The sequence below is a fragment of the Mycetomoellerius zeteki genome, unplaced genomic scaffold (genome assembly GCF_001594055.1).
Source record: "Mycetomoellerius zeteki isolate Tzet28-1 unplaced genomic scaffold, Tzet1.0 scaffold389, whole genome shotgun sequence".
Classification (NCBI taxonomy): Eukaryota; Metazoa; Arthropoda; class Insecta; order Hymenoptera; family Formicidae; genus Mycetomoellerius; species Mycetomoellerius zeteki.
Window position 1 is genome coordinate 563,289 of NW_017257380.1, and position 27,709 is coordinate 590,997.

The 27,709-nt window shown below is 33.8% G+C and overlaps 8 protein-coding genes across 13 annotated transcripts in view; 3 read left to right on the forward strand and 5 right to left on the reverse strand.

Annotated features, from left to right (window-relative positions):
• LOC108726107 (homeobox protein engrailed-2-B) overlaps window positions 1-1,818 on the reverse strand; it is a 5,117-nt gene extending 3,299 nt beyond the window's left edge. Inside the window, exons 1-2 of the mRNA XM_018453488.1 lie at window positions 1,455-1,818; window positions 802-960 (exon numbers count right to left, since the gene is read on the reverse strand). Coding sequence (XP_018308990.1) covers window positions 802-960; window positions 1,455-1,818 — 523 coding nt within the window. The remainder of the gene's footprint in view (window positions 1-801; window positions 961-1,454) is intronic.
• Window positions 1,819-6,887: 5,069 nt separating this feature from the next.
• Window positions 6,888-9,795, forward strand: LOC108726108 (uncharacterized). Its single transcript, XM_018453489.1, is given in 7 exon segments — window positions 6,888-6,916; window positions 7,911-7,941; window positions 7,943-8,112; window positions 8,500-8,678; window positions 8,762-9,045; window positions 9,247-9,470; window positions 9,621-9,795. Coding segments are annotated over 7 exon segments (1,077 nt in total). The 5' UTR covers window positions 6,888-6,902.
• Window positions 9,796-9,940: 145 nt separating this feature from the next.
• LOC108726097 (carbonic anhydrase 1) lies at window positions 9,941-11,449 on the reverse strand. Its single transcript, XM_018453475.1, has 6 exons — window positions 11,358-11,449; window positions 11,072-11,257; window positions 10,858-10,999; window positions 10,665-10,770; window positions 10,261-10,485; window positions 9,941-10,138 (listed from the first exon to the last, which is right to left on the reverse strand). Exons 1-6 carry the CDS (start codon window positions 11,371-11,373, stop codon window positions 9,941-9,943), a joined length of 873 nt encoding a protein of 290 aa, XP_018308977.1. The 5' UTR covers window positions 11,374-11,449.
• Window positions 11,450-12,067: 618 nt separating this feature from the next.
• Window positions 12,068-13,977, forward strand: LOC108726110 (MYCBP-associated protein). Its single transcript, XM_018453490.1, has one exon. The coding sequence runs from the start codon at window positions 12,112-12,114 to the stop codon at window positions 13,975-13,977; it is 1,866 nt and encodes a 621-aa protein (XP_018308992.1). The 5' UTR covers window positions 12,068-12,111.
• An 865-nt stretch (window positions 13,978-14,842) lies between these two features.
• LOC108726111 (carbonic anhydrase 2) lies at window positions 14,843-16,533 on the reverse strand. Its single transcript, XM_018453491.1, has 6 exons — window positions 16,360-16,533; window positions 16,154-16,295; window positions 15,877-15,982; window positions 15,656-15,758; window positions 15,204-15,340; window positions 14,843-15,112 (listed from the first exon to the last, which is right to left on the reverse strand). Exons 2-6 carry the CDS (start codon window positions 16,258-16,260, stop codon window positions 14,993-14,995), a joined length of 573 nt encoding a protein of 190 aa, XP_018308993.1. The 5' UTR covers window positions 16,261-16,295; window positions 16,360-16,533; the 3' UTR covers window positions 14,843-14,992.
• Window positions 16,534-17,071: 538 nt separating this feature from the next.
• LOC108726105 (carbonic anhydrase 1) lies at window positions 17,072-18,563 on the forward strand. Of its 3 annotated transcripts, none has more exons than XM_018453484.1 (5): window positions 17,072-17,237; window positions 17,400-17,669; window positions 17,755-18,011; window positions 18,151-18,375; window positions 18,437-18,563. In XM_018453484.1, the coding sequence occupies exons 1-5, from the start codon at window positions 17,180-17,182 to the stop codon at window positions 18,554-18,556; spliced, it is 930 nt and encodes a 309-aa protein (XP_018308986.1). In that variant the 5' UTR covers window positions 17,072-17,179; the 3' UTR covers window positions 18,557-18,563. The 3 variants fall into 3 exon arrangements, with proteins under 3 accessions (XP_018308986.1, XP_018308987.1, XP_018308988.1); XM_018453485.1 differs by having other exon boundaries at window positions 17,767-18,011; XM_018453486.1 differs by having other exon boundaries at window positions 17,186-17,237; window positions 17,435-17,669.
• A 471-nt stretch (window positions 18,564-19,034) lies between these two features.
• LOC108726113 (tetraspanin-11) lies at window positions 19,035-24,636 on the reverse strand. 2 transcript variants are annotated; one of them, XM_018453496.1, is made up of 9 exons: window positions 23,934-24,636; window positions 23,082-23,164; window positions 22,506-22,718; window positions 22,210-22,395; window positions 21,626-21,748; window positions 21,254-21,310; window positions 21,094-21,189; window positions 20,927-21,010; window positions 19,035-20,255 (listed from the first exon to the last, which is right to left on the reverse strand). In XM_018453496.1, the coding sequence occupies exons 2-9, from the start codon at window positions 23,127-23,129 to the stop codon at window positions 20,193-20,195; spliced, it is 870 nt and encodes a 289-aa protein (XP_018308998.1). In that variant the 5' UTR covers window positions 23,130-23,164; window positions 23,934-24,636; the 3' UTR covers window positions 19,035-20,192. The 2 variants fall into 2 exon arrangements, with proteins under 2 accessions (XP_018308998.1, XP_018308999.1); XM_018453497.1 differs by having other exon boundaries at window positions 20,184-20,255; window positions 21,094-21,186; window positions 23,934-24,634.
• A 695-nt stretch (window positions 24,637-25,331) lies between these two features.
• Cad99C (cadherin 99C) overlaps window positions 25,332-27,709 on the reverse strand; it is a 132,713-nt gene continuing 130,335 nt past the window's right edge. Inside the window, exon 22 of one of the 3 annotated variants that reach the window (XM_018453492.1) lies at window positions 25,332-27,438. In XM_018453492.1, coding sequence (XP_018308994.1) covers window positions 27,119-27,438 — 320 coding nt within the window. In that variant the 3' untranslated portion in view covers window positions 25,332-27,118. Of the gene's footprint in view, window positions 27,443-27,709 lie in introns of all 3 variants that reach the window. The other 2 variants (XM_018453495.1, XM_018453494.1) reach the window with 2 other exon arrangements.

Genomic DNA, 27,709 nt, shown 5'->3' on the forward strand with positions numbered 1-27,709 from the left:
TTCCCTACATATACATGGCAATTTTTCTATATAGCTTTATATATAGAAGCTTTATATAGATTATTATAGATTTAACAAAGTATATGGCAAATCTGTAATATTATAATTATATTACTTACATTAAATAAATCAGTATTTAAAAGAGTAATAGAAATTGTAAGAAATTTTCAATAGAATGATAAAATTCCGAAATTTTGCGTAGCGTTGAGTGCCAGGAAAAATACAATATCGCAAAATTTGATTAACGTGCGATTTTTACGCGGTTAAATATTAATATTTCGCCAGTAGCATGTCAAAAACAAGGGGATGCAACAACTGGGCCACTGATGTGTGCCTCGCGTGTCGAAAAGCTGTTATCGCAGGCGCCTCGTATAATATCCAATATTCGTTGAAGCCGAGAAAGAGAGTGCCCATCTCACACCTCTCCCGGTATTGTGCACGAAAATAGAATTACGGTGGTAAGTTATTACGAGTGGATAATAATTAGAGTCCTTTGTCGTCGCGATTCTCCGAAAGCGTTAGTGCTTCAGACACGAAGAAGCTTTCTAGCATCGCGAAGATTTTTCTATCGTATTTATTGTATATTTTTATAATTAACTGATAGCATTGAATACTTCCAAAATCAGACAGATTTTATGTAATAGATTTTATTTTTCAATGCATTGAATTTTATCGAAAGATAAACTCTATTCACTCTATTGGATTTAAAGAAAAGCTGTCGTATTTTCAAACAAGATTATGACGAATAGATTCGATATACTTTGGTAGAAACTAAATTAGATTCTAAAAGTCTGATCTTACCTTGTAAACCAAACAGCTGTCCAGGCTTTGTTTGAGCAAACCAGCTACTATATAGTAATGAAGCTGATGCGAGTGATGTTGCAGAATATGCCGAGGGATCAGATAGTACACCTTCGGAGTACGGCAATCCCGCATGAGTATACAAACTCCCTTCTATATCTATTAAATTGTATTGCATCGTATTTATTAAATCGTACAATCTTTTCTTATAAATATTTGAAAAGCTTCCGTGTATATCTAACAGATCTTAAAGTTTTTTATTGTCAATATTTTAAGACAATATGCAATGGACGGTATTCATAATTGATTCTTATATGTAAGACCGTGATTGGCTCTGTAATTGGCTTATGACATCTTAAGAAGTATTTTAATTAAGACATTATTTAGGACATTATTTAGGACGATCTTCAAATAAAAATCGACTAATATAATTTATATCTACGTAATTATTTTATTTGTCTATGGATTTGCAGGAATTTATTTTATGTTATGTTTTGTTACATTCTTCTAAATTAAAACTTTTGACATATCTTTAGAAGTATCGAATCCTTCGTTAATATTAAAATTATTTTATTTTAAAAATTATGTTAGTTTTCATACAAATAAAAAATGTTTTGAGTAATAATCTAATTTTCTCAACATGTTTTACATACCAGAACGTGTGGCTGGTATCGCTGTTGGCTTGACAAAGTGTCCCTCTATCCTGTCATCCGTATCGTCTTGATCTTCCTCTTTATCACCGGAATTGTTTATTCTCGAGATTTCTCTTTTCTCATTTCTCCCGAGGATACTATCGATAGTGAAAGCACTGGACGCTGCAATTGGGGATGAATTTCTTCTTTCGATCTGTTGTTTCTGAAATTCCCTATAACCCTCGCAGCTGGAATCGGATGCATACTCGATAGACTCTCGATTGACAGTCGGTGATATGCAGCCTCTCTCGATGTTGTTTGAAAAGACTTCGTTCTCACTCGGAAGCGATCGTGTTCGGCGAAGATCATAAACGGCATCGTTCATTTTTTCGCGGTTTTGATAGAGTTCCATCTTGTGAAAAATCATCGAGCTCTACTACAATAGACGTTTTTTCACTCGGACGGCGGCATACGTTCCAATAATAATTTAAATCCGCGCACTTTACATTTAATAACGACTGAAGTAATCCAATGATTTTTTTCACGTTTCTTTCTTCTTTAGATTTCACAATTATTAATATAAATTATTTAGACAGGTTTTTGACTCAATTACAATCTGCCGTATCATTATTTACCGTCGCTTATTGAAATCAAATGATTTTTTAATTGGCGAAATATTTTATACGGCAAAAAATATCTACGAGAGTCAGCTGTGAGCGGTTTAACACACGTTTCTTCTTTGATCGATCTCGTACTAATCTTCCTTCGAACCGTCCGAAAGCAAGTACTTCCGAAAGTATGACAAGTGGCACGTGTCTGTGGTCCAGAGAAGGATCTCCCAACATCCCCACCAGCTTCCCACGGGAAGGTCATCCCGTGAGGTTGGAAGAATATCTCGCACCTCGGAAAACCCCCACTTACCTGATATCTTTCTGATCGGAGTAGGGATCGCAGGATCACGACGTTTTATAGCAGAGATTTCCTATTTTAGAACTAATAGCTTTCTAATCACATCATTTGTAAAATATTTTGTTTTCTTTTTATGCGATTGAATGATCCATGAAATTCATTAACACGATTTAATATATAATGGTATCTTTATTAACGAATATGTATAAATATATTAAGAATTAAATACACAAAATATATTTGCAGAATTTAAAATTTCCGTATCAATCGTTTCATGATTATTTATGAATTTTCTTTATTAAAATTATACATGTAACGAAAGCTTACATTTTTTTAAGTTTTGCCACTTTAAATATATATATTTTATTAACAGATATGATATATTATAAAAAAGACTGTTACTTCTTTAATCAATCTCATTTCTGTTTCATTACTGTTTCTATCAAGATATCGTGTTTTCTATCGATACGATCGGTACAGGATAATTTTATAAATTCATACGATGGATCTCCTATACTCCTATTTTATCGAGGCATTCACGCGTTTTATGGTTCTTTCCAAAAAAGTGCTTGAGCTCGACGATTCGGCTTGCGCACTAGCGAATTTTGCCGCAGCGAAAAAGGGCTCATCTGGGATCAAAAGGTGGATCTCCGATTGGTTCCAAATGCGCAGGATGCTCGCGCAGCAACCGCCTTCTTTGACCCCTCTATCTCGAAACTTTATGCCGGTAAAACGATGGTCGCTTCTCTCTTTCCCGTTCGCGCTTTAGCAATGGATAAACGCTTCTGCCACGTGAAGAACATCATGAAAAAGTACCGCAAAACACTTCTTCACGCGTTTAGCGAACTACGCGCAGTGGTTCTCACCTGTACTTCAGGAACGTTACATTTCTTTATTATATCCTGACAGTTGTATTTCATGAATATAACTTCACAATTTATCAGTAACGATATTCAACAAGTCAGTGGTTATAAAATATCCAAATTTTTGCTTGCGCAAAAATCTCAATTGATTTGACAACAATATATTCATATTTGAAAAATTTATAATTTAATTCATAAAAGAGAAGACACATTTTTTGACAATAATTTGGAATGAATACTAATTCTGAAAAAAGTACTTCTAAAGTTCTGAAATAGAAATAAAAATGATATACATAGCTTGCGTCGCACGATTCCAGATTTCAACTTCCACCGTTGATGATAGTCCTTATCGAACCATATCGTGCTATTTCTGTTTACGGGCACGGTGTGGCGGCCATTTTCGCGAATGGCGCGTCCATTAGTCTCCGGGCTACCCGTGCCAATCTCAATGTTCATCCTCGCGCGCCGTAAATCCACTCGGCTCCACGCTTCCGCGGCTAAAAGGACCAATGGCGATTGTGAGCCCTTTCTACCGCGCGCCGTCATCGATCCTTTCCCCGATCCACGTCTGAGTTATTTCGTCTTTGTAGAAGAGCGTATATCATTCTTTTCATATACATTAGACACCTCAGCACGCAGTGTCGTGTTCTGAAAACGCAGTCATTATTAACCTTTCAATACTCCGCTTAGATTTGGATAACATAACTATTATATTGAAAAAAGTTTTGATCTCACAATATAAATAATACTATAGTTTATATTAATGTTATATATATATATATATATATATAAACTACTGACTGAGAGTTGGCTACTACTTGGAAGAATCGTTTTCTGTTTTATGTATGAAAGAATACGAGATTTGATTCTTTAAATACGCAGAATTCTTTGTAAGATATATTTAGAATAGAATAATATAGCAAAAAGGAGATAATTGGTTTGAATTTTTTTAAACATTATTTCGATATTACCATTGAATCGCTGAATCCTTACCTTATTGTTGCGGTTGACGAGCTGGTTATTTCTACTTAGACGTGAATTTACGTTCACTTATCTCGCGTTGCACACGCTTTTTCGTATGCTGATTATACACGGGGTTGAACATTTTACACGTACTTGCGACCGCGACAAATATTGAGTCTTAAATACATGAAGTGAAATGCGCTTAAGGCGCGTCTTAGGTGCGAAGAGAGGAAGTAACGACATGGTCAACGCACACGTTAATTTACGACCGTGGACATTACTTCCTGGAAACTAACGTTTAAACATTTCTTCCAAACCTTCTATAACAGTTACGTGCTTTTTTAAAAATTATTTAAACAGTAAATTTAAATTTAAAAATAACGCGGTCGCGCAAAACAAAAATGACTGGCATTTCATTTGAAATCACGGTCCGGTTAACTCTCGAGAGTTATGGATAGCTCTCATCCAACACGTTCGAAACATCAGCATGTATTTGGATAAAGCGCGATTATTTGCGATTTATTTGCTTCATATGCCATCCATAGCGACGTTCATCCGTAAATGTTTCGAATAAACGATCCATTTGCTCGCTGCGAAGTTTACTCCCACGTTTGATGCACGCTGCGCCACGTAATTGAAACGATCAATCAAACACCTGAGAAAAGGAGGGTGAGCTCACGCGTGCACAAACCGCTGCAGGTTGCGTTCACGCAAAAGGGGAAGTGAGAACACTTCGACTGCTGACAATTAAGAATCGCATCCTTCGTGTCCCGTTAAAAATATTATGTATAGTATGCACTGTGTATTTTAAAAGCATTAAACTTGAAAGAAAGAAGGATATTATAAATATAATATTTTAATATTCCAATCTATATTTGCTAAAATCTACTTTCTCGTTTTTTCCTCTACATTGTGTTATAAGTTTTAATTATAATTTTTGAGGAAAAATTTAAATATTATATTTATAAACAATAAATAAACAAAAATAAAGCTAGATGTAATTTTACGTATATTTTTGTCTGATACATCGGTAGTTCTGCGACTACGACACCATTAATAATCGCATGAAAAACGTTTATTTCAGATGGTAGGACGAGACGCGAGAGACGCGAGGATTCTTTCGAAACTGCGCGATTAATTTTCAGTAAGCTTGGAGTATAACTGGCCGCTTTTGGTGTGTGTACAGATATAGCCACTCTCGCGAGATATTAGACAGGTGAGCGCGTTCCCAGGGGAACAAAGGCCCCATTACCCTGTCTTACCACCTCGACCCGGGCAGACATCCCGACAGACCCTCCGCTCTTGAAACATTCATAAGAGCGTTGTAAGTGGTTTTTAATAAACGTATTTAATCATGAGTGTCGGATTACGAATTAAATCGGTGGGTGCTGTCACCAATCAGGGGGATTAGTCATGAATCTAAACAGATGTACTACCCGCTTTTTGCAGGTATGCGGGTGTTTTGTCTTTCAATCTCTTGATATCGGCGTGGCATCATTTTATTTTATAGCTTTATAGCTTTTCCAATAACAATTCAAAATAAAAAAAATTTGAATGATACAGTTTTTCTGATAATATCGCTCATTTGTTACAACAGCGACACAACTCAAAGGACAAAGTTTCCTAGAAAATAAATTTGAATATTATTATAAAATTTTAATGATTCAAATATACAGGGTGTCTGATAAGTTTTGACAAATCGTTCGTGTATAGATAGAGCGGACCAAACTGAATCAAAAAATCCTCTACCACTTTGCAATTTTCGCAAAGTGGTAGAAAATTTTTTTTAGTTACCTATAATGAGCAGAATATCTAAAATTGACGCATAAAATATCTTTAAGAGTTCACCGAAAAACGTTTTTAAGATATTTCATAAAAAAAATTCTAAAAGAAATCTTAAAGTTGTTGTGATGCAATTTTGATAACTAACTATAGAAAAATAAAGGTATGTTCTTTTAAAGTATATGTTCTTTCTTTTTTTGTGTTTACATTCTCTTTTCTTGCAGCAACACAAAAATGATAATTTTTTAGTTGTATTGTTGTTATATGAAATGATCGATATAATTGTGAATATTCCTTTTGACATAAGTTATATAATTTAAAGATAATATTAATTTATTATTACAATATGAATCTGTAATATTTAAAATTTTAAATGTATTCAATCTTTCTATTTTATATATACTTGTAATTTAGTTATTTATTATTAAATTTTCTTTCTCCTGATCTCATTAACTTTCAACATCGTCATTTTGAAAAATTATTAATATATATTGTATATATTCAGATGAGCTCAATATTCTTTTTCAGTGTATTTAAAACTGTTATAACGCAACCTAGGCAACGTTACGGTTAAAGCAATTATTTCTAGCAGACACGTAGATTATTACAAGAGCGTGTCGCCTTCTCTTCAGTCACAGTTGTCTCCGCGTTTCAGTGACAGTCTCGTAACACAACTAGAATGGCATTAGAAAATTTTCCAGAACGCGGTGAAAAATGTTTATTACGAACTTACAAAATAATATATATTTTGGAAATCTTTTTCATAATTTGTACGGTATCGGCGCAAGAATGTTACGACGACGGTAATGAGTTTTGCATCGATCAAAACGACATACTTTCCGTGGATCTTTTACCTGGATCGTTTTTATTTAGTGATCAGTACAAAAACAATGTCCCTAAAACAGTGATAAACAAAACCGTGGATGGATCTTTTCACACAGCCTTAAACGAAATGGAATATCATAGGTAATGCAACGAGTTTTCTACAATAAGCCATTATTTAAATTTCAGTCTTGATCCATTAAGGACCGCTGGTCGATTTTTCGACCAAAAAAATAGATCAACTTTGGGATGCAAAATTTTTGGCAAGTAGGCTCCTTAAGGGCATAGTTGCTTGCCATTAAAAGGATTTTAAATTTTGAAAAAAAAAATTTGTCTTGATCCTTAATGGATTAAGGGGATTCTAAAGTCGATTAGTCATAGTGTAAATAGGACTTACACACAGATGATTTAAGTGTCATTGACATTGTTACATACTATTACATCAATATCTCACATATACATACACTTAAATTTTCGTATAACAATAACGTTTTAATTAGATGTCTAAGTCCAATTCTAAGAACTTCACGTTGTTTCTTTATGCAAACTATTAGTCTGTAGACTACTATTTCGTAAGTACAGACTGCACAGCCTTTATATAAAGCAAATGTCACGACATAATAGCTCTAGAGCGCCATTGGATTAAGAAATGGCAAAGATCTCAATTTCAAAATTTTTTGTCATTTTTGGCATAAACTCCACCTCATAGATACATATACTTTAATCATGGGCTATGTTCGGATTCCCACCCGAGTGCCATCCAAGTATCACTCTATCTTTTTGTTTACTGAACATTAAACAAGGATAACACTCTGAGAGCATCCGGCGAGTGGGAATCTGAATACGCTCTTGGAAAAGGATTTTCGAATCTATAAAAAAAGAAAAAGTAATTGTTATACAAAATTATATGGTTTAGTTAGTAGTACAGACACAGCTTTAGGATCCCCTTAAGCCGTAAGAAATTGACCAATCATAGTTGATTATTCTTCTCACATTTGACTGCAGTAATTGATCAATTTCTTATGGCTTGAGACTTAAAGCGTAGGTAATGGTTTATCGTAGAAATAAATGATAATGCGTCAATCTAAAAATTTAGATGTGCAACGTTGAAATTAAATTAGTCAATATATTAAATTAGGAAAAGAATGAATGAGTATCTTTGTCACGGCTTACATAGCGGAAGAAATTTTTAAAGAAGTGAGCACTCCTAGAGTGAAGCGACATCCCGAATCTTCGTCAACCAATTCAAATCACAACTTCTTAGGCGATGACAATGTTACGATACACGATAAACTTTTGGCGGATGAAGGAAGCACGAAATATAAAAACTGGCTGCAACGGTAAACATGCAAAAACTATAAAATCCTTTATAATTCAAATTATATTTGTATAACTAATGACATTTACTTGTAACTCTGATAGATTTTATGTTACTATACAAAATAATTTTTTCTATTAAAGTTTTTTATAAACTTAACTTTATTTTTCTTTAACAAATTATTTTTAATTTTTAACATAAAATATTTTTAAAAAATAAACATTTCATTAAATTTTTTAATTAAAATTTAATTAAAAATGTTTGACGAGGGCGTATTCAATATATGTATTCTAGTTCTGAAATAACGTTTATAAGTTTGTTATAATGTACAAAAAGAGAGACGGAATGATGTAAAATAAAATAAATTTCTTTAATTTTTAACCTATCTATGATAATGATATGACAATAGAATGACGACACTAAACGATTTGTATCAACATTATGCGCCTCATAAAAAAATAAAAAAAAAGCAAGATATTCAGCACGACGATATTGAGGAATTCGATGGCGAGGTAACGGGATACGCAATGCAAGCTCCTCTGCCGGAATCAAACGGAAAAGTAGGCATTTACGATCCGTCTCACGAAGGTAAATTGCAAAAACAATTACAAAACATAACGCATTATATGAAAGACTTGGGGAGATGTGACATTTACATATCTTACGAATAGATGACATGCTACCATCATCAACGGGACATCATTCTTTCCATTACGGATCTTTGTTTGGCCATCATCACGGCGATCACTATGGACATCATGCTGACTTCTTCCCATTTGCTCACGAAGAATACTATTACGCGCCGCATCATCAAAACCATGAAGATCATAAATCCTCTTATTCCAAAGGAAAAAGCAGTGATCTCTCGCTCAAGGAATTCTTCGAAATTGCACTCACCGCGCTTGCATTCTTATCATTCGGATTATTCATTATTCAGCTTATATGTAATGCTACGGTATTAAAAAAATTATGTTTAAAAATGTATTAAAAAAATTACAGTATTAAAAAAATTATGTTTAAAAATTTATATTTAAAAAATACGTCCTTATTTTCTAAAATATCTTTTTAAGAATAAGAACAAGAATAAAATATTTAATACAAAAGAAGAGCTATACATGTAACTTTGATGAAGAAGTTTGAAAATGTTACATTTTAGGATAACAGCAGTAGGCGAAAGAGGAGAGACACGATTTCTCTTTCCTCGTCTATCATTAGCAACGAAGACTTGAACGAGTTATCTTATCGCGTTTTGAGGTCCATCGAAGCGGCAATGGTTGCCGAAGCAGATTCTGGTAATTGTTTACGCAGGATACTATGTGAAGATAATCAATACTCCAAAGAAACTAAAGATGATCGCAGAATTTGGATTCCCATTTGGAGGTAATAGATTTCAACAGTAATTATATGAACCTCACAAACAAGGTGAAATTCAAACTTTTATCGTCTCATGAATCAGTCGACGTAATATCATTAGTCGGTGAATTTGTAATTATATCCCAAAACCGATAACATTGACATCCTCTTTTTCAGCTTGGGCATGAGTTGGTTGTCTGGTAGAATGTTGTACAAAACTCCATGGTCGGCAATGTTGGATTCTATGAAGGCATCCATTCTGGGCTTGGGTGGAATCGATTGCGTCTCTTTCTATCCGGAATGCGATCTCGAGAGTGAAAGAATTAAGAGGCGTCGCAGAAAAAAGAAATAAACGATGCTTTAAAAAGTTCAAAATAAAATTATAAATTAAACAACTTCGTGATTAGAGAGATTCATAAATAATATGATTATTTATGAGAAATAATAAATTTATAAATTATTTTATTATAATATCATAATAAATAATATAAATTAAATCATTTATCACTGTTATTGACATCGTCTTGAGGAATATATTTATCATCGCCATCACGTGAAATTGGTAGAAGCGTTGCATATCTAGATCCACTAGGACATACATGGAAAATATTTCTATTACCTCTATCCTGTAATGGCTGACGATTTGTTAAAATCGGCATTTTACGTTCATCACATAATGTTCGAAACTCTGCAATCTTAAAAAATAAAAGCAAGACTATTATGAGATAAAAAAATTAGCTACGTGACAATATTATTTTATTTAATCATTACTTAGACCATTTATTGATAATTCTTATTCCAACATGGCATAAGTTACTTGATCAATGGATATTCCTAATGGTTCTCTGCTTATTAACCAAAGTACGCTATTTCTGATATTTGTCATGGTTATGGAACCCCAGTAAACGAAGTAATCATGTTGAAAGCATCGCATAATATTTATTATAGGGAAAGGTATTAAACGGATGGAAGAATTAGCTGCTTGGATAAAAGGTAATGTGTTTATGATATCATCCAGAAGTGGATTAGGGGCTGCCTGCAGCTGTGTATGTAATATTATTTTTAAAATATACCTATTATTTTCTTAACATCTAAAGACATATTTCTATTCGAATGTTAAAATCACATTTAAACGTATTAAAAAATAATGCACGAAAAATACTTTAATATAAAATTATTATTTAATAGAATTAGTTTATTTAAAATAAACTTTTTTAATACCTGGAATAAGTACACTAATATAGTAACACCATCGTGTTGACGAAGAGCCGCTATTTGAGTTCCATAATCACTCTTATAATGTACCGCATGCAATTCCATTGGCATGCTTTAGAAAAGCATGGAACAAGGGCGTTTAAATTAAAAGAACAGATAAATAAAATTTATAAAAACATAGACAGTAAAAATATAAAACCTTCCACCGTCAATATGGTGTTCACTGCCGTCCATATCAGTTTTACCCCAATGAAAATGAAGCTGTGAAAAGACATAACTGCTGATGAAAGGACCGCCATACAAATATGGTTCTTCTTTACGCCATGTTGCACTAAGCATGACTATAAATAATAAATCCAATTATTTTACTAGAAGTAAACATTTGCACGTTGGATATGACTCTCATTTTTTACCAGTATACCCAGTGTTGCTGAGTTTTAATTTTTTTGGCGTGACATTATAATTGACCCACTGTATAGGATTTAGATTCACGACTTTCATATGGCTGATATTCAAATCGATTGGTGATCTCAGCTTGCCATCGGTATGAGCCAAGTTCTGTATAAATCTAACCGTTTCTTTCGTATCTTCATGAGAATCTATGTATATATATATATATATATAATTATAAAGTGACATTTAATAGTAAAAGTATTTTAGGCATATAAAAAATACAACTTCAAATTATATATACCCCACCTGTCGAAGAATTCATGCCGATATATCATATGATATTCATTACTTATAAATTTAAATGCTCCAAATACAACATTTCATCAATTTTGCTCCGTCTGAACTTCATTCTAAATATTTTATCGATACTGAGCGTCATCATCGATAATATAGAGCACTTTCCATATTTTAAATGAAAGTACATTTTTAAAGAGAGATCCCAAATTTGCGCCATTTATTTTTTTATACCATATATTTTTTAATAGATTACTGACATAAATTTATGATGCTAAAACTATTTATTTTTATATGTATGTGTATGTACATATGTGTATGTGCGTGGCATGTATACCATTACACATACTAAAATTAGAAAAGAAATCTTTTTTAATCAAAATTAAAAAACAAACCTTTCTATATTAAAACTTTCAATTAAATTAAATTTAAATATTGAAATATAAATTTAATTTAAAATTTTGATAAATTTTATTAAAACTTTTTTTTTAAAACTTCCTATTAATAACTTTACATGTTTAACCTATTTAACGTACAAACTGTCACAACAACAAGCCGATATATAACATTGAGATGATTAATTAGCATCACGAAAAGAAGGTAATATTTCCTTTATTTATAAAAGAAGAAGAAAAAGCATGGCAACTGTAATTAAAAATAACGGATTTATATATAAAATAAATTTAGATTTTTATTCAAGAGGGCTATTAAGATGTTGAATATAAAAGGTAGACAAGGCACGAAATAATTTTTTGGTTCCTTGAAAATGGACTTTGCACGAAAAATCGGTAAACCTGATAAGCCTCGAATCTGGAAGAAGACTCGTCAACCACTTGTAACAACTAGAGATAATCTTCTCTCTAGAGATACGTCCTTTTCGGAAGATCGTGGCTTCATAAATTGGAAGAAATGGCTCGCTGACCACAAGAAGCAAAATCGTTACATCGAATTTGTTACCGGTCGTTCGCAGGGCGAACAGTTACAGAATTCCTCGGAAAAGTTTCGCTCTTTCGTTGAAATGAAAAACCTAATGGAACACGCTGCTATACCCATGGTCTCCGATAAGTATCGTGGTAGACCGGAATTTTGGAAAACGCCCGAATTCCTGCCAGATCGTGGCGATGCTTGTCTACCGGAAGTATCCTTGACTCTTAGCAAAAAGGATCTGACTTTTCCTTCGGATTTAATGCATGTTGGATTACCGGACTTAATAGCAAAGGAACGTAGTCTCGCCACTCAAAAAAAGGAAGAATTCTGGAAACGCAGCGAGTATCTAAAGACTCGTAAACTCGAACTTGCTGAAGAAATCGCATTGCTGGTGCCTAAGGAGCCGGAAATGACAACATTGGCCATTCAAGGACACGCCTATCAGAAAAAGAAACTACCGCTACTACGAATGCCGCTGATAACTATTACAGAATCTGAAGATGAGCCTCGCGAGGACGCTGATCAGGCAGTAATTCTAAAGATTCAAGATCGAGAATTCGTCTGGCAGAGATCTCTCTTCAGAATGGAGCCAGTGGACACCGATCCTATCATTTGGTCTCTGACTTTTACGAGTAAGACCAACGAACAAATCGAAAGAGAGATCGTCTTAGAAAATAAAGGAACCCGCGTTATAGAGTATCATTGGCGATACTCGTCCTTTCGAACGTACGGCATGTCCTTCGAAAGGCACGGCAGTCAGTTTTTTTTCAACAAGACGAAAGGGCTCATACTTCCAGGGCAGATTGTAAAGATCAAAATATGGTATCGGTCCAGAACGTGCGGAGTTTTCACCGAATATTGGAGATTCATCACGGATCCGAAATTAAGTTTCTCGACGTTTATGTTTCGATTCTGGGGCTGCACAACCGATACTCAAAGTATAGAATTGACCAATCGCCAAATGATCGACGAATACCTGAATCACTGCATTCGAGACTGGACGATACGTTCGATTATTGAGGAAATCTTAGATAGAGTGGAGCACAGTGAGCCACCAGAGCCCCCTTATGAGATATTAATTTCGCAAAGTGACCTGTTTGCCTCTCTGAATTCCTGTTATCATTATCACCCGAATATCGTAATGCAGTTATATAGAATATATTCTGATGTTACCGGTGAAAGTACATCGACCTGGAACTTGTCGCTAGATTCTCTCCGAGATGTCCTTTTACAGATAAAAGATACAAACTACAGACGCGACATGCTCGCCCGATTTAACGAACTTTGCAAGCAGAGCCTTAGACCAAGATTGTTTGAATCTGATGTTGAATATTACAATAAATATGACGCTGTATATAACATTTTATGCGCTTTTACAAATCTGTTTGAAAATGAAAGTGAACTTGTGAAAAGAAACAGTCTAATACGAGAAGAGCCTGCTATGCCGATAGAAGTTAAACAGAAATTGACGCCTTTGTCTCAAAGATCCAATAACAATTTGCAAGAACTACATAGCAAAACAGTAAATAATCAACCAGAAACTGCACTAGTGCAGGAAGAAAATGAAAGTTTCGGTTTAAATTTACAACTTTACAGAGAAATATTTTTTATTCGCATATATAAAGCTCTGGAGGAAGCAATAGAACGAGTTTGCGCCAGTATCGATTCTTTCCATAAACTTAATGAGTTAAAGTTTAAAATATAACGGTAATCATACCTATTTTTAAATAATAACAGATAATAAACTTCAAAATTTTTAATAATTAATTTATATAAAATGTATTGTAGATATTTTGTGGTTATATAATGTAAGAGATTATTTTAATTTACGCGTGTTATGAAAATTTGAAAATTATTTTAGATAATTTCTGTTAAAATGTTATAAGAAATTAAAAATGTTAAAGATCTGTATAAGTATAATAGTTTATTAAGTTTAAAGCAATATATATAAATTTTTTACATTACCATGTTGGCTTTGAATCGTGAAGCTCTGCTTTTTTGCACGTGATGATACAAAGCAGAGTTCTTGTTGAATATCACTCGTCGCTCATCTCTCATCGTATCCAGTGTGCAATAGGCATTAAGACCGGTATTCATAGTCGGTTCTTACTATAAGATCATCTTAAGTAATATCCTAAATTGCTAATACGGCTTTCTGATTGGTTCATGACATCTTCAGATTATACTTAAAACGATCTTAAATATAAGATCTGACTATAAATACAGGCAGAGAGAAATCTGAATCTCTATTTATTTGATAGATTTTAGTTATTTCAGCAATTTCGGTGATTTATTTCCATCAGGAGCACCGCAAAAAATGGATATTATTGTGTAGTTTACATCCACTTCTTCAGAGGCAGTAATGCCCGGCGGTATTTTACGGTTACAGGAAAAAGGTCCTCATATCCTCTCTCAGGTTTCTCTCTGCCATAATTATAATATAAAAATATACCATCGAATTACAACATTTCGGAATATTAGCAGAAAAATAAAATTCTTATTCATACTTTTCATAAAATAAAATGAAAATACACAAAGGAGGTCCTATTTTACGTACAGTATAAGCCGGATTTAAAGCAAGCAAGCAAGCAAGCACAAACAATATATTTCAACAAATTATTCATTCATATTTGTTCATGCTTGTTTGTTCAATGTTAATTCAGTTTAATAATTTTCAGTTGAATTTATTTCTTTAACAATTATATACATACTTTAATCGATCAAACTACTGTATCATTTATGGCAAAGAAAATCCTTCTTCCATGAAGAAGATGTTGTGATCTATAATTTCTTACTATACGCTCCCATTTATGATTGTAAAGGCTTCTGAATGCTTCGATCTATGATAAATATAAATTGTCATATTATGTACGTTAATATTTAAAGCGTTAAATAATTTTTCAAGTTAAATTAATATATATATATATACACCTGATTAGAGGATATTTTTATAGCATTTGGCACGATTATCCAGGTGACGCATTCATTATACGGAGGAAAAGTAAGAGAACCTGTATAAGTATAATATCCAGGCCAAGTGCATGCGTGCATCATCCAACGTAAACAATCTGTAAGTAAGCACATAATTAATTAAAAAATGTTAATATCATAAATAACATTTTATGTAGTAAAAGCTATCAGGAAATAAAAAAATTATTGTATACAATGTATTACAAAAATAATAATGTATATTCTGAAACAAGTATTTAAAGTATATTTTAAAACAAAGTTGTATAATTTTTGTAAAATCGCTTTTAATGTTTATTACAATGAAAAGAAAAAGAAAGGAAACACTAACATTGAGAAGTATATGATCTATAATGTGTGATTAATAAAGTTTAATAAGTATTATTAAAAAAGATCATTTCATATTATGTAATTACCTGGAGTAATATTTATGGTGCTATCCGTCCGTTTTATTTCTGGGAGTTTATGAGTGATTGGGGCAAGCGCAGGATTGTCTGGAATCCCAGGACAACCAACAACCTTTTCATCATAATTAAATGTTATAATTAAATTGCAACAGCATATTATTCTGAAAATAAAACTCTATCATAAGAAGATTTTGACAGGTCGGATTTTAATTAATTTTTGATTATTGTACCTGCATGAGATAGGAGAGTATTGAAATTCCATCAGATTTGTCATAACACTTGTCTATCGATCCATAACGCGTATTCCAATGCGTGACTTGCGCCTCCATCGAATACCTTGATAAATACCGTCACTTTGACGTTGCATTGATATCAAATAATTATGACAACAAATTCGTAATTCATTTAAAATAAAATATAATTTTAATTTAAATTAAAATTAAATAAAAAATATTAATATATTCTTCATACATAAATAACTTTTAATATCAAATTCATATCTCTAACCAAATGTTGTCGATAGAATGTTCCGCGCCTCGACAGTCGGATGGACCCCACCGGAATTGTACATTCATAAATTGAAATTCATCGTCCTTCAATGGGCCGCCACGCATTATTGGCAATGTTCTATTCGCCAATTCAATGTTAACTAAAAATTATTAAACAATAAATGTGTAATATATTATTCCGAATTTATATTAGATAAAAAGAACCTGTTTTTCCGGTGTTTGTAAGTATCGCTGTGCCACTGTTTGACCAATAATTTGTCAAAAGTAATGGAGGAAATTTTTTACTCCACACTGCAACGCGACTGATATCGATCGGAGATTGCCGGCATTTCGGTAGATCCGAAGATGATGTCGTGCATAATTTTTGTTCTTGTGTAGAACGCATAAAAATGAAATTTATTACATAAATATAATAAGAATATTTTTATATAGCTATTAAACAAGTAACTATAACAAAGTCGTTATCTATGAAACACGATTAAGATTAAAGTTTTTATTTACGTGATTGTACACTCTTAGATTTGGACGTCATCTGTACATCACGATGAATACATCGAGCTTTTAAATAGAAAGAAATCTAAATTTAAATTTTCATCTATTTTAAAGGCGACATATTATTTTTAAAATATTGGTATTAATGTTGTAACTATTTTTATGACATTATTGGAAATAAGTTTTGAGTAATTGCATCATGTCATCGTGCAACGAATAATTGTCAATTTAAAGGTAAGAAGTTACTAACACATCGTAATCTTTGAATCATCTTTACATTATTTTTATAAATTGAAGTAAGCTGAATATATCAATTTTCTTAAAAATTATTTGACGATAAAAATTATTTGACATTTTACATTATATTTCGTACTTTTCTAAATATTTTTAATAGAAATTAATGCGGAATGAAATATCGGACAAATTGTGAAATATACCGCTCGCTTAAAAATTTATTACGTCGGAAATATCGTACGTGGGTCTCAACACCGAGCTTTTGTAACACAAATGTCCGGGAAGCTTTAATATAAAAATGTTGGGTTTCTCGTTAGTAGAATGTATGGTTGCGTGCAGCAGTGTTCTACTCATGGGTGCGTGTTTCTCAGAAAAATAAAAAGCAATAATTTAATTATAAAATAATAACCTCCATGGCAAGAGAGTTTTATAAACATTAATATTTATATAGTCATCAATTGGAGATTTTAATTTTAAAATAATTGAATATTTTTACGATATTTAATTTCTTTCGTTAGTGTTACTATTAACCGAAATTTTGGACTGGACGCAGTTATTCACATGGATGGAAAACGATTACCGTCCATCCACTTTTTCGTTTGGCTATGCTTATCAGAATGGTCCTCATACATGGAAAGATCTATATCCTGAGAGCATTGGTAGCAATCAATCGCCCATTAATATCACAACTAGGCTCGCTGTAGTAGTGCAACCATCTGAGCCACTTCGGTGGAGCAATTATAATAGCGGACCTCTGTCGATGACTATTACAAATGATGGTCACACTGGTAAATTTTCTACAAGTAAATTAAAATATATTTAATGATATACCTTTAACATTATGTTAATATATAGTTTTATGTTAATATATAGTAATACTCCGAGGATTCTGGACTAGTACCACATGGCCGCAACTTCAAGGAGGACCTTTGACCGATACGTACGACTTTTTTAATGTTCTCTTTCACTGGGGTCCATCAAACGAAGAGGGCAGTGAACATACCTTGGACTACTTTCGTTTTCCTATGGAATTACAAATTATACATGTAAAACGTGGACTTAAATCACCAACAGATGCGATCGCGCTTGGAGCAAAAGACGGAATAGCGATTACTTCGTTCTTCCTTCAAGTATAATCTTTTTGTTAACAAATAAGTGCTTCATCACAAGTATTAAAAAATTGAACCAGTAAAAAATGTACTGTACTATATTCAAAATGATTCGTCATAACTATCCTTGCTTATCATAATACATTTAACATTGTTTTAGATGAATGACACGGATAATCCTTATTTGGATCATATCATAAGCAATTTGTGGCGCATTACCTATCCGGGATCTAAAGTCTATATACCTCCTTTTCCATTGGAATGGATTTTCGCACCTTTTGACAGAGATTATTATACATACAGCGGTTCTCTTAGCCAGCCACCTTGCAGTGAAATTGTCACATGGATCGTCCAGCAAGAACCAATCGCTATTTCCTCATCTCAGGTAAAATCATATGTCACTAAAATATTTTCATCTTTTTATCGTTATATAATATAATTTATAGATAGAGAAATTTCGAAAGCTTTGTTCGGTAGAGGGCCCATTACTTTTAAATTGTCGACCAGTTCAACCGCTGAACGACCGTGATGTTTATTTTTATGAAGAAAGCTTATCGGGTAATTAGTACATAATTATTTTATTAAAATATTTAAATGGTTAAATGCATATAAAAAACTTATCTTCTTATTTATATATTAATTTTGGTATAATTTATATCAAATTAATAGATTTATTCGATACGATGATGCTGTTATATTTAAGCGAATACAATTTATAAAATTGACAATTTATAAAATTAAGAATGTATGTTTACAATAATGTAGCTACTAATTCTGTAAATAGATATAATTTTTAAAATTTTAGAAATGATAAAATACAAATTTGTGAGAATATAAAATAAATAACAAATTTTTTACACATAGAACAACATCTTTATTATCATTAAGGTGCGTTCTATAAACGCAGGACATTTCGTTTTGCCAAGTGTTTTGAGAAAATAAAAACATATTAAAAGTGTCACTCATTATATAATAAACTCTTTTGGCACAAGTTGTAATAATATATTCTTCGAAAATTAGTGTCGGAGAGAGGAAAGTATTTTCTTAAAGAATATATATGACGCATTTTTTATACATCAATATTTGTATATAATATATATAATATATATATGTATATATGTATATGTGCATCATCCATTTCGAAATGGACGACAAATGTCTATAAAGATCTAACATACACGTTCATTAGGAGAAGCTGGGATTGATCAAAACTTGTAATTTTTTTTTTCAAGTTTCGAAACACAGAGATTATTTTGGCACTATCTTGAACATATATTATTAGGCTAAGTAGAAATATATATACGTAAAAACTTAATGACATTTTACTAAGTAAATGAAATTTTGTAATTTCTTTAATTCGATTTATAGCTAAGAATCTAGGCTAGTTAAATGTACTTTGAAAACTCATCAAGTTCAGTCAAAGTGGCGTCATGTGATTGTAACGCGTTTCTTATTGGACTACTAACATCGTTTAACAGTCTGTTAATAGAATACAATATACATCAATCAGCCTCAGTCTCCCCTAAATATACTCACATAAATATCTTATTCGTTAAAAATTATGATATTTCTTCAAAAATTCATGTACAACTTTGTGCGAAAAATTATTTTGCATCTCAAATTAGGTAAATTTTCCACAAAAAAAGAAAACAACTCGAAAGTTCTCACGCACGCATATACTCGTCCTCCTTGGCAAGTGTATTTACAAGACGATAGAACGCCATGGATAACAATTCACATTACTAACCAAACTCCCCCGATGGTCGTCGTGAGACACTAGCGATAACATCGCTATTTGTTAGTATTAGTTAGATTGAACACGACACAGATGCATACGGTTGTATGTACAGCAGGGTGTATTTTGGTCACATTATTGCTGAATGGCAGCAAAACGCGCACAGAGGTGGAAATCGATCTAAATTTAAGCGTAGCACTTATTGTTATTTCGATTCGAAGTTCTCAATGAACAGACACTTTGTGAAATAGAACAAATATTTAGATTATTTTCTTCCTCACAATATATTTCCTAGCTGCAAATCCCGATTATGTCCCGACTCACATAACCGAAATGAATTTCGGCAATCTTCCAAGTAGCAATACCGAAGATATAAAATAAATATGTTTCTTCTCCCAAAGTTGTCAATGTAAAGATTGAACGTGCCACGACATTCTCTTTACTTCATTGAGACTACGAATCCTGGATCATTCTTCCTGCATATCTCTTATCGTTCGGCAGAGGAAGGCAGACGTTATTATCCCGAACGTCTGAAATGCATTTTAATTATTTCTTTTTTACAAAATATATGAGCAAAGGAGGATTTAATTTAAGAAAATATTTAAATCTGTTCTGTTATTTATAATCGATTATAATCGATTTGAAGAAAAATCCGAAAAGTTCTTTTAAATAAAGAAGAGTAATTACTATACCATTTTTACAAGGACGTTTTATACAGTTTAAAGATCAAAAGCGCTTCTTTAAATAAAGTTTTTTTACAAAATATTGAAGACACAAAAGAAGAAATTATTAAGAAAATATTTGATAAGTCTGTTCTATTATTTATAATCCATTATAATCTATTTCAAAAAGATACAAAAAAATTCCTTAAAATAAAGAACAGTAATTTACTGTACAATATAATTTTTATAAAAACGTTTTATAAAGTTTGAAAAACCAAAGGCACTTAGTAAAATTACACTATAAAAAACAAAATATTAATTTTAACTTAAAGATGTATAGTGGACTTTCTGAGACATGCAAAAATGTTATTATAAAATTAACAGCAAAAAATGTTAATTTTTGCATGTTTCAAAAAGTCCACTATACGTCTTTAAGTTAAAATTAACATTTTATTTTTTACAGTATATGAATCTTTGATTTTACGTTTCTTCGAAATTATTTCTTCCAAGAGCTTGCAAAAAATAATAAAAAAATTTACCTGTATTCCTGCCATTGCCATACCGAGGAATACTAATGTGAAGCTCTCGCACTGCAGCCAGTTCGTGACTTTTCCAAGGCAGCCCTGAGAAAACGCGTTGTTCATTTGAAATATGCAGCACTGTAACATGCAACGACATGATGCTTCGCGGCACGATGCGTACTTACCTCTTTGTGCCTATATCCCTCGTGACCCTCTTCGTCTTCTACTTGACATGCGGCCTCATCCTTTGGCTGCGGATGCAGCCATGGCTTCTCGTTCTGCCAGCGATAAAAGATTACTCACATAAAGTTCATACATTCGCTTCGTCGCCGACATTTTACTCACATTTTTGTGAAACACCCTCGAAACAACGCTCATTGGGCTGCTACCTGTATTTTTATTCTGCGAAACAGAAGCTCTCGCTTTTACTAACTAACCGTGGATCTTAACTAGATATTTAAGATAAAGGACAGTTTAAAAAGAGATGAATCAGAAGATTAAATTATTCACAAAAACAATCAAAATATAAAAATGTACATTATGCACAACTTATATGGTTTTCAAAAGAGATCTCTAGATATTAATATTACACACTGTACGTGAATTTGTATTTTATTATATATATTTCTCTTCCAAAACATTTTATAAACTCTCTCAACTTTCAGAAATTCAATATCCATATATGTTGTTTTAGAATCAATCAATTTAAACATGTACCTCACTATTTTTGAGAACACAACACGTGAGGGGAACCTGCCTCTTGCTTCCAGAGATTCGACCATCCCTCCACCAAGCAGTGCCATTGTAATCGTCATCGCCGTATATACCGCAACAATTAAACTGCAATGGAATCATCCATGTGCTCTTCGAACCATCGCGAAATGTCTCATCGGGTAGACGATTTCCGACAAAGCATCGCATGCGACCCCATCATGCATGAAACATAATTTACGTGCGCATTTTGGCGCATAATACATGCTGCAGGGAAAATAAGACGAAATAATCTTAAATACAACGTTTTAAATAAGAAAAAGATAATTTTTCGTATCATTTCACTAACGTGTCGTGCACAGATACAATGTGCGATCTGGAAAGCACGTATCCGCGAACTTGACATCTCAAGTAAAACATACAAAAAAAAATTCATAATTAATATTGATAGTTGAAAAATTATACGTAAGACGGATTGAACAAAACATATCACAATTAAAAATAAGATTGAAAATAAAAAAATAAGCGATTTTTTTAATGATAAGACATGCCGATGAGCAGTTAAACGAGCAGTTCTATTGGTACGACACCTTATACTGCGCAAAGTCCAAACTGTGGCTGAAGGAGACATCGCTGGTCGAATCGTGACCGTAATCCACCGCTAGTTTATTGGTGAGCCTTTCCTCCAGATCCGATAGGATCTGGAAAGTCATCAACCCGCCGATCGCGGCCGTTACCAATTCCGTGACGATAAGCGCGACCAACATGCTCATGTACTGTGGAAAAACGATCACCGATATAAAAACATCACCGACCCTGACCCGACATCTATAATGGTACGCGCGCCCCCGAGGGGCGGAGGTAATAAAAATGTCGTTTCACTCACGGTGGCGAGGATGCATTGATTTCCGCGTAGCGCGGCGCGGCAACCGAAGAAGCCGACCGTGAGTACGATGAAACCAAGCCCGAGGAGGCTGTAAGCTATCAGATTAATAGTCTCGTACGGCTTAATATCAGGTACAAAAAGATTCAGGATGTGTCCTTTACTGGGCTCCAGGAGTAACCACGCGCCTATAACGAGTACCGTGCAACCAGCCAACTGCCGAAAGGAAAAGGCAATGAATTTACGTCCGATTGTTTCTTTATCGTGATTAGCGTACTTTAGCGAGAGTAATTCTGTATTCCTCAGGAAACTATACTTTCCTGGACATCGCGTAAATTTAAGCGACGCGACTCTTAAAATAATTCTCTGTGCTTTCTTCCAGAGATAAAATCGAAATTTTACTCAGGCAAGAACAATACAATAGTTATATGAAAAATGATTGTGTTTTGCTCTGAACTACAGAATTACGCCAGAATTATTTATAGTTTGAGCATCTGCGTCTAAGTGCTCGTGGCACGTGTCGCTATTTCTAGACTTAATTTTATAATGTTACAAAATGTGCATGCATATATTATTTACCCATATTAATAGATTGAACGTGAACAACGCGACTTTTAAGTATTTCATGTCTGTTATCCTTGATTTTCCAATTAGTCATCAATCTGCAAATATAACAGAGCGACCTGTTGTAAGCTCAAATATAAGATGGAACGTAATAGAATTTGTTATCTAAATTTCGAACTTGTTAACTCTTCTTTAATCAAACATTTTTAATATACTAAATATGCAATGTTTTATTTCATGTTTGCTTTACAACTATTTTCAACCAAGTAATAATAATAATTGCATTTAAATGTCAAATTTAATTAAAGTGAGTTATATATATTTTTTAATAACATGCTTAAAAAATGTTTAATGTTAAATTTAATTAAAGTGAGTTATATATTCTTTTTAATAATACTTAAAAAATGTTTTAATTAAAATACTCAAACATTTTTTTTCTTCAATCTTGATAAACGTGAAAAAACATGGTAGATTATTTTTTTTCTTATTTTAAAATTTCATTTTATTTTTTACTATATGTTTAAAAATGTTATACAAAAAATGTTTTTTCGATTATTTGTGATAGCTTTCAAAATAACATTGAACGGATAAAATTTTGAAAAGTTTTATGACTCTGAAATTTAGCAGAAGTGAAAAAATATAGGATATAATACTTTTCCTTTTAGAAATCTATCAAAGAGAAAACTTTTCATCAATATAAATATCATGTATTTCCTTAATTCTTTAATTTAAGAAACTTCGTGTCAAACACAATTTAGAATTCTTTATCTGCTATCTTAACACAACTTTATTACATTTATTTATTAAACATAAACGAACATCAAACTATCAAAACACTATTCTAATTTAGTGTATACAAGTAATTACCTGTCACGAACGAATTAGCTTACTCTTCTCGATTATAACGTCTAACACTTGCTTTTGATGTTCGCCAATGTAACTGTTACACAATTACACAATTACAATCCGTCGTTTATTTTACAAACAATATTACACTGTTGAAGTCACAAAAGCGGATGCACGTTCCGTAATCGTCAAAGACCATCCTTGTCTTGGCGTTTCCGATTCGGTTCACAGGTGGTTCGCGATCCCTTTATAGTACGTCATCTCTGTTCGATCGTTCGGACGCTCCGAATTTGCGCGGCCCTCGAGCTGTCGGCGTCGCGAACGGGAGGACGGGCCCGCCTGCTACTTGTCGATACGCTGGAGGATCGATGAAATGCCTCCAGTATTTATTCGCGTAACGCGTGGACACAGTAATTGCCTATCTCGTGCGACTACAAGCGATTTCTCGCGTGTTGACCCCAGCGGAAGAACCGCGATCGAGTGTGCCGTCACCACCGCGGACAGCCTGACCGTTACCTGCCAAAACGGAAGAAGTCTACCTCCGGATCCCGCTTTCGCCTCTAGTTTCTCGTTTCTACGTCACCGACGCCGGTCCAGATGCGTCTGCGTGCTCTCGCCGTCGCGGCGCCGACGCTCTATCGTCGGGCACGGTTGAAACCCGCCCGCTACCCAGAACGATCCCGTTGATGGGTTCGTATCTCACCGACACACTCACACTTCCCACCAACGAGTGTGAGTAAGCGATCTAAGGCAGCTTCAAGTATAATTTTCCACGTTTTAATTAAAATGTTATAGCTATTCTAATTAAAGACTTGCATATGTAGAGCATTATTCCAAATGATAGCTGTCTCTCTTACGAGCACATAAAGTCGAAACTGTCGAAAGCACAGCGGGCTACGTAATTTTGGAATGGATTTTGAAATGAATTTTTTTCGCGTGGAAGGACGGATCACGTGTCAGCAACTCTGCGTATAATGTATTAAAAATATTATCGAGGCGATAAAGTTAGCTGCGCAATAATTTTACAAGGGCGTAATAATTTTACATCCCTTATAGCACAGACCTTCAAGAGACGCCCTAAAGACGTCCAGAGGACGTAATTCCAGGATGTCTCTTGAATAAAGTATGCTATATAGGTTAATACATATTCCACACGTTCCCGCTTATTAAAGATACGATTTATTCTATGTGAAAATGCGAAACATATTAAGTACGTGGGAATCAGGCAAAGTTGCTTCAGCTGTATGAAAACTTGAATAAACTAGAAATAACGTTTACGTAACAATTTGGCAGAGCGGTCGTTTGTTTTGCGACAAAAGAATATTCTGTGGAGCATCGGCGTTGTAAACAAAAACCCCATCATTATGTAAATATAATAAATTTATTATTAGGTATTAACAATTTTTTACAGAATTCGCGCTTAAATATTATACAACTACGAGTAAAGGTATCAACGCTATAATCGGAGAACACTTGTAACACGTACATACACGTGATATCTTTTTTTCTCTTTCAGTATAAAACGCGGCTTATAAATTGCACGGCAGTGGACGCCTGCTGTATACGACTAGAGATATACATTCAATCAAGTCGTATCATATACGCAGTTCCTCTCAATGTCGCTTCACCCAACTTCTTCCCGCAGATCTGTCGACCTTTCAATCCACAAAGTCGAATAGCGTAGTTCAAAACTGCAAGAGGAAATGGATAATTACGCGTGCCTAATTAAGTACGCTCTCCACCATTTATGTGGTCACGGGTGTCGATGACGCATTCTCCGCATGGCAGTCGTTAATTACCGCTGGTGCGGTCGTGTGAACAAGAGGCGAACAAGTCGCGATAGAAATGCGCAACAGCTGCCATGAAGCTTCATCGGTATCCTTGCGATCACGTACAAACAATATATGCACTATCGTCATCGCCTCGGTTAATTGTGATTACAATAGAATGACATGAGCAAACATGCGATCGTATAAATAAAAAAAAAGGTATTATATAGTACACAACGTGATCGAGATCGATCATTTACAAGGTCGCACGAGCCGACGAGACTCGCACAGAGACATGCATTCACAAGTACACCGTTCGTACAATATAACAAGTATAGCTTCGTCCTCGAAACTTAAGTCTACAACTTGAATCGCAGTGGTATTTTCTCTCTCTCTCTCACACACACACACACACTCTCTCTCTTTCTCTCTCTCTCTCTTTCTATGATTAAAATGTACATTTATGCGCATCACGGATGAGAGTCCACACAAGTGAAGTATGAAAAACATTAATTTTCTGAAATTAATCAAGACTCAGTTATTGCACGGCAACTATTTAATATCTGTATACAGTCGCGTAATGGCTTGCGATAATTAATTCGAGGCGCTGCGATTATTCGTAATCTTGCAATTTGTTAGCAAAACTCTATCGGCTTCAACGCGAAAACGCGATGCTTGATTGAAAATAAATCGCGCGGAATATCGGCTGGCTCTAAAGGATATCCGCGCTTCTCTTTCAGTCGCCTTTTACGCGTGCGATATTTTCACGGCCTCGTTCCGCCGTCGTATCTGAAACGCTATAACACTGCTCTTTTATGGATATCACATACGGAGCAACTCGTTCAGAATATGTGTCCCACCAGGAATTCCGCGGCTGCATTGCGCGCGCTGAATCAGCACGGCAGGTACACATTCAGAAGATGACATATGAAAGGAAGAACATATAGATACAAAGTCATTCAACTATTTATAAGCTTTCATATGCTCTTCGTATGGCTCTTTAATGTTGCTTAACGCGTCAGAAGAAAAATGCTACGTGGCGTCGAGAATTCCTCTCGTCGTCATATTTCATGCATTTGTCAAAATTAAATGCACAAAGAATTACATCCGCTTGTCGCGAAGGATAGGTGAATGTTGATTTTATGTATGTCGTAAATGCGAGACAATATTCGTTGATAGGATTTTTACGCGTGGGATTTCAAATTTTTAACGCTTAAATCTTATCACTGATTGAACTTTGATGTGAAAAAAATGTTATGTGTTCATCACAGTTGTTCGTCTTATCGTGTATACAACATATATGAAAATAAAAATTACAGAATGCTGTAAGTTATCATTTATAAGATATTATATCTTATAAACCTTTCTTTTTCGCGGATACGTATAATTCGGTGGCAGTCTTTAAAGTGACAAACATCGTCTCTCGGATCATAAGACTTATAATTCCGTCGTGGTCTCCACGGGACTTTGCTCGCCCAAATACGTGAATCCGAGATGCGAGTAATCCTTCCTCTCCCTGAAGATAACGTTGTCGTTGGATGGACTAGGGCTCAGCAAATCACCGCCGTGATTGTACAAGGGATTAAGTACCGGTGTCGCGTCGCGATTGTTGAGGGTATTCGTGTTGCTCGCGCTATGATTCTTTCGGCCCAATGTGGACCGTCGTAGGGAATGAATATTGGTATCGCCGTGATTGCCGACAATACTGGATGCTCGTGCCGTGGTCGCCGCTTCGGAGCTAACGGGGCTTTGTTGGCCTTAAAGCAGAATACATAAGCTCGTTATACATTTCGGATATCCACTACAAATTAGTATTGTTCAAAAAGTATTTAATTATTACGTTAATCCTCCGAATGAAATAATTTTAGTTTAAGAAAAATTAATGGTTAATAGATTATAAAGATAATAATGCTTTTAGTTTCATTTTGTAAGTGAATAATAACATGGAATGAGATATAAATGCAAAATACTTTAATTCTGTAATCTTCATCTACATATTTTTGAGAAATTTAGCTTGCATCAAGTATG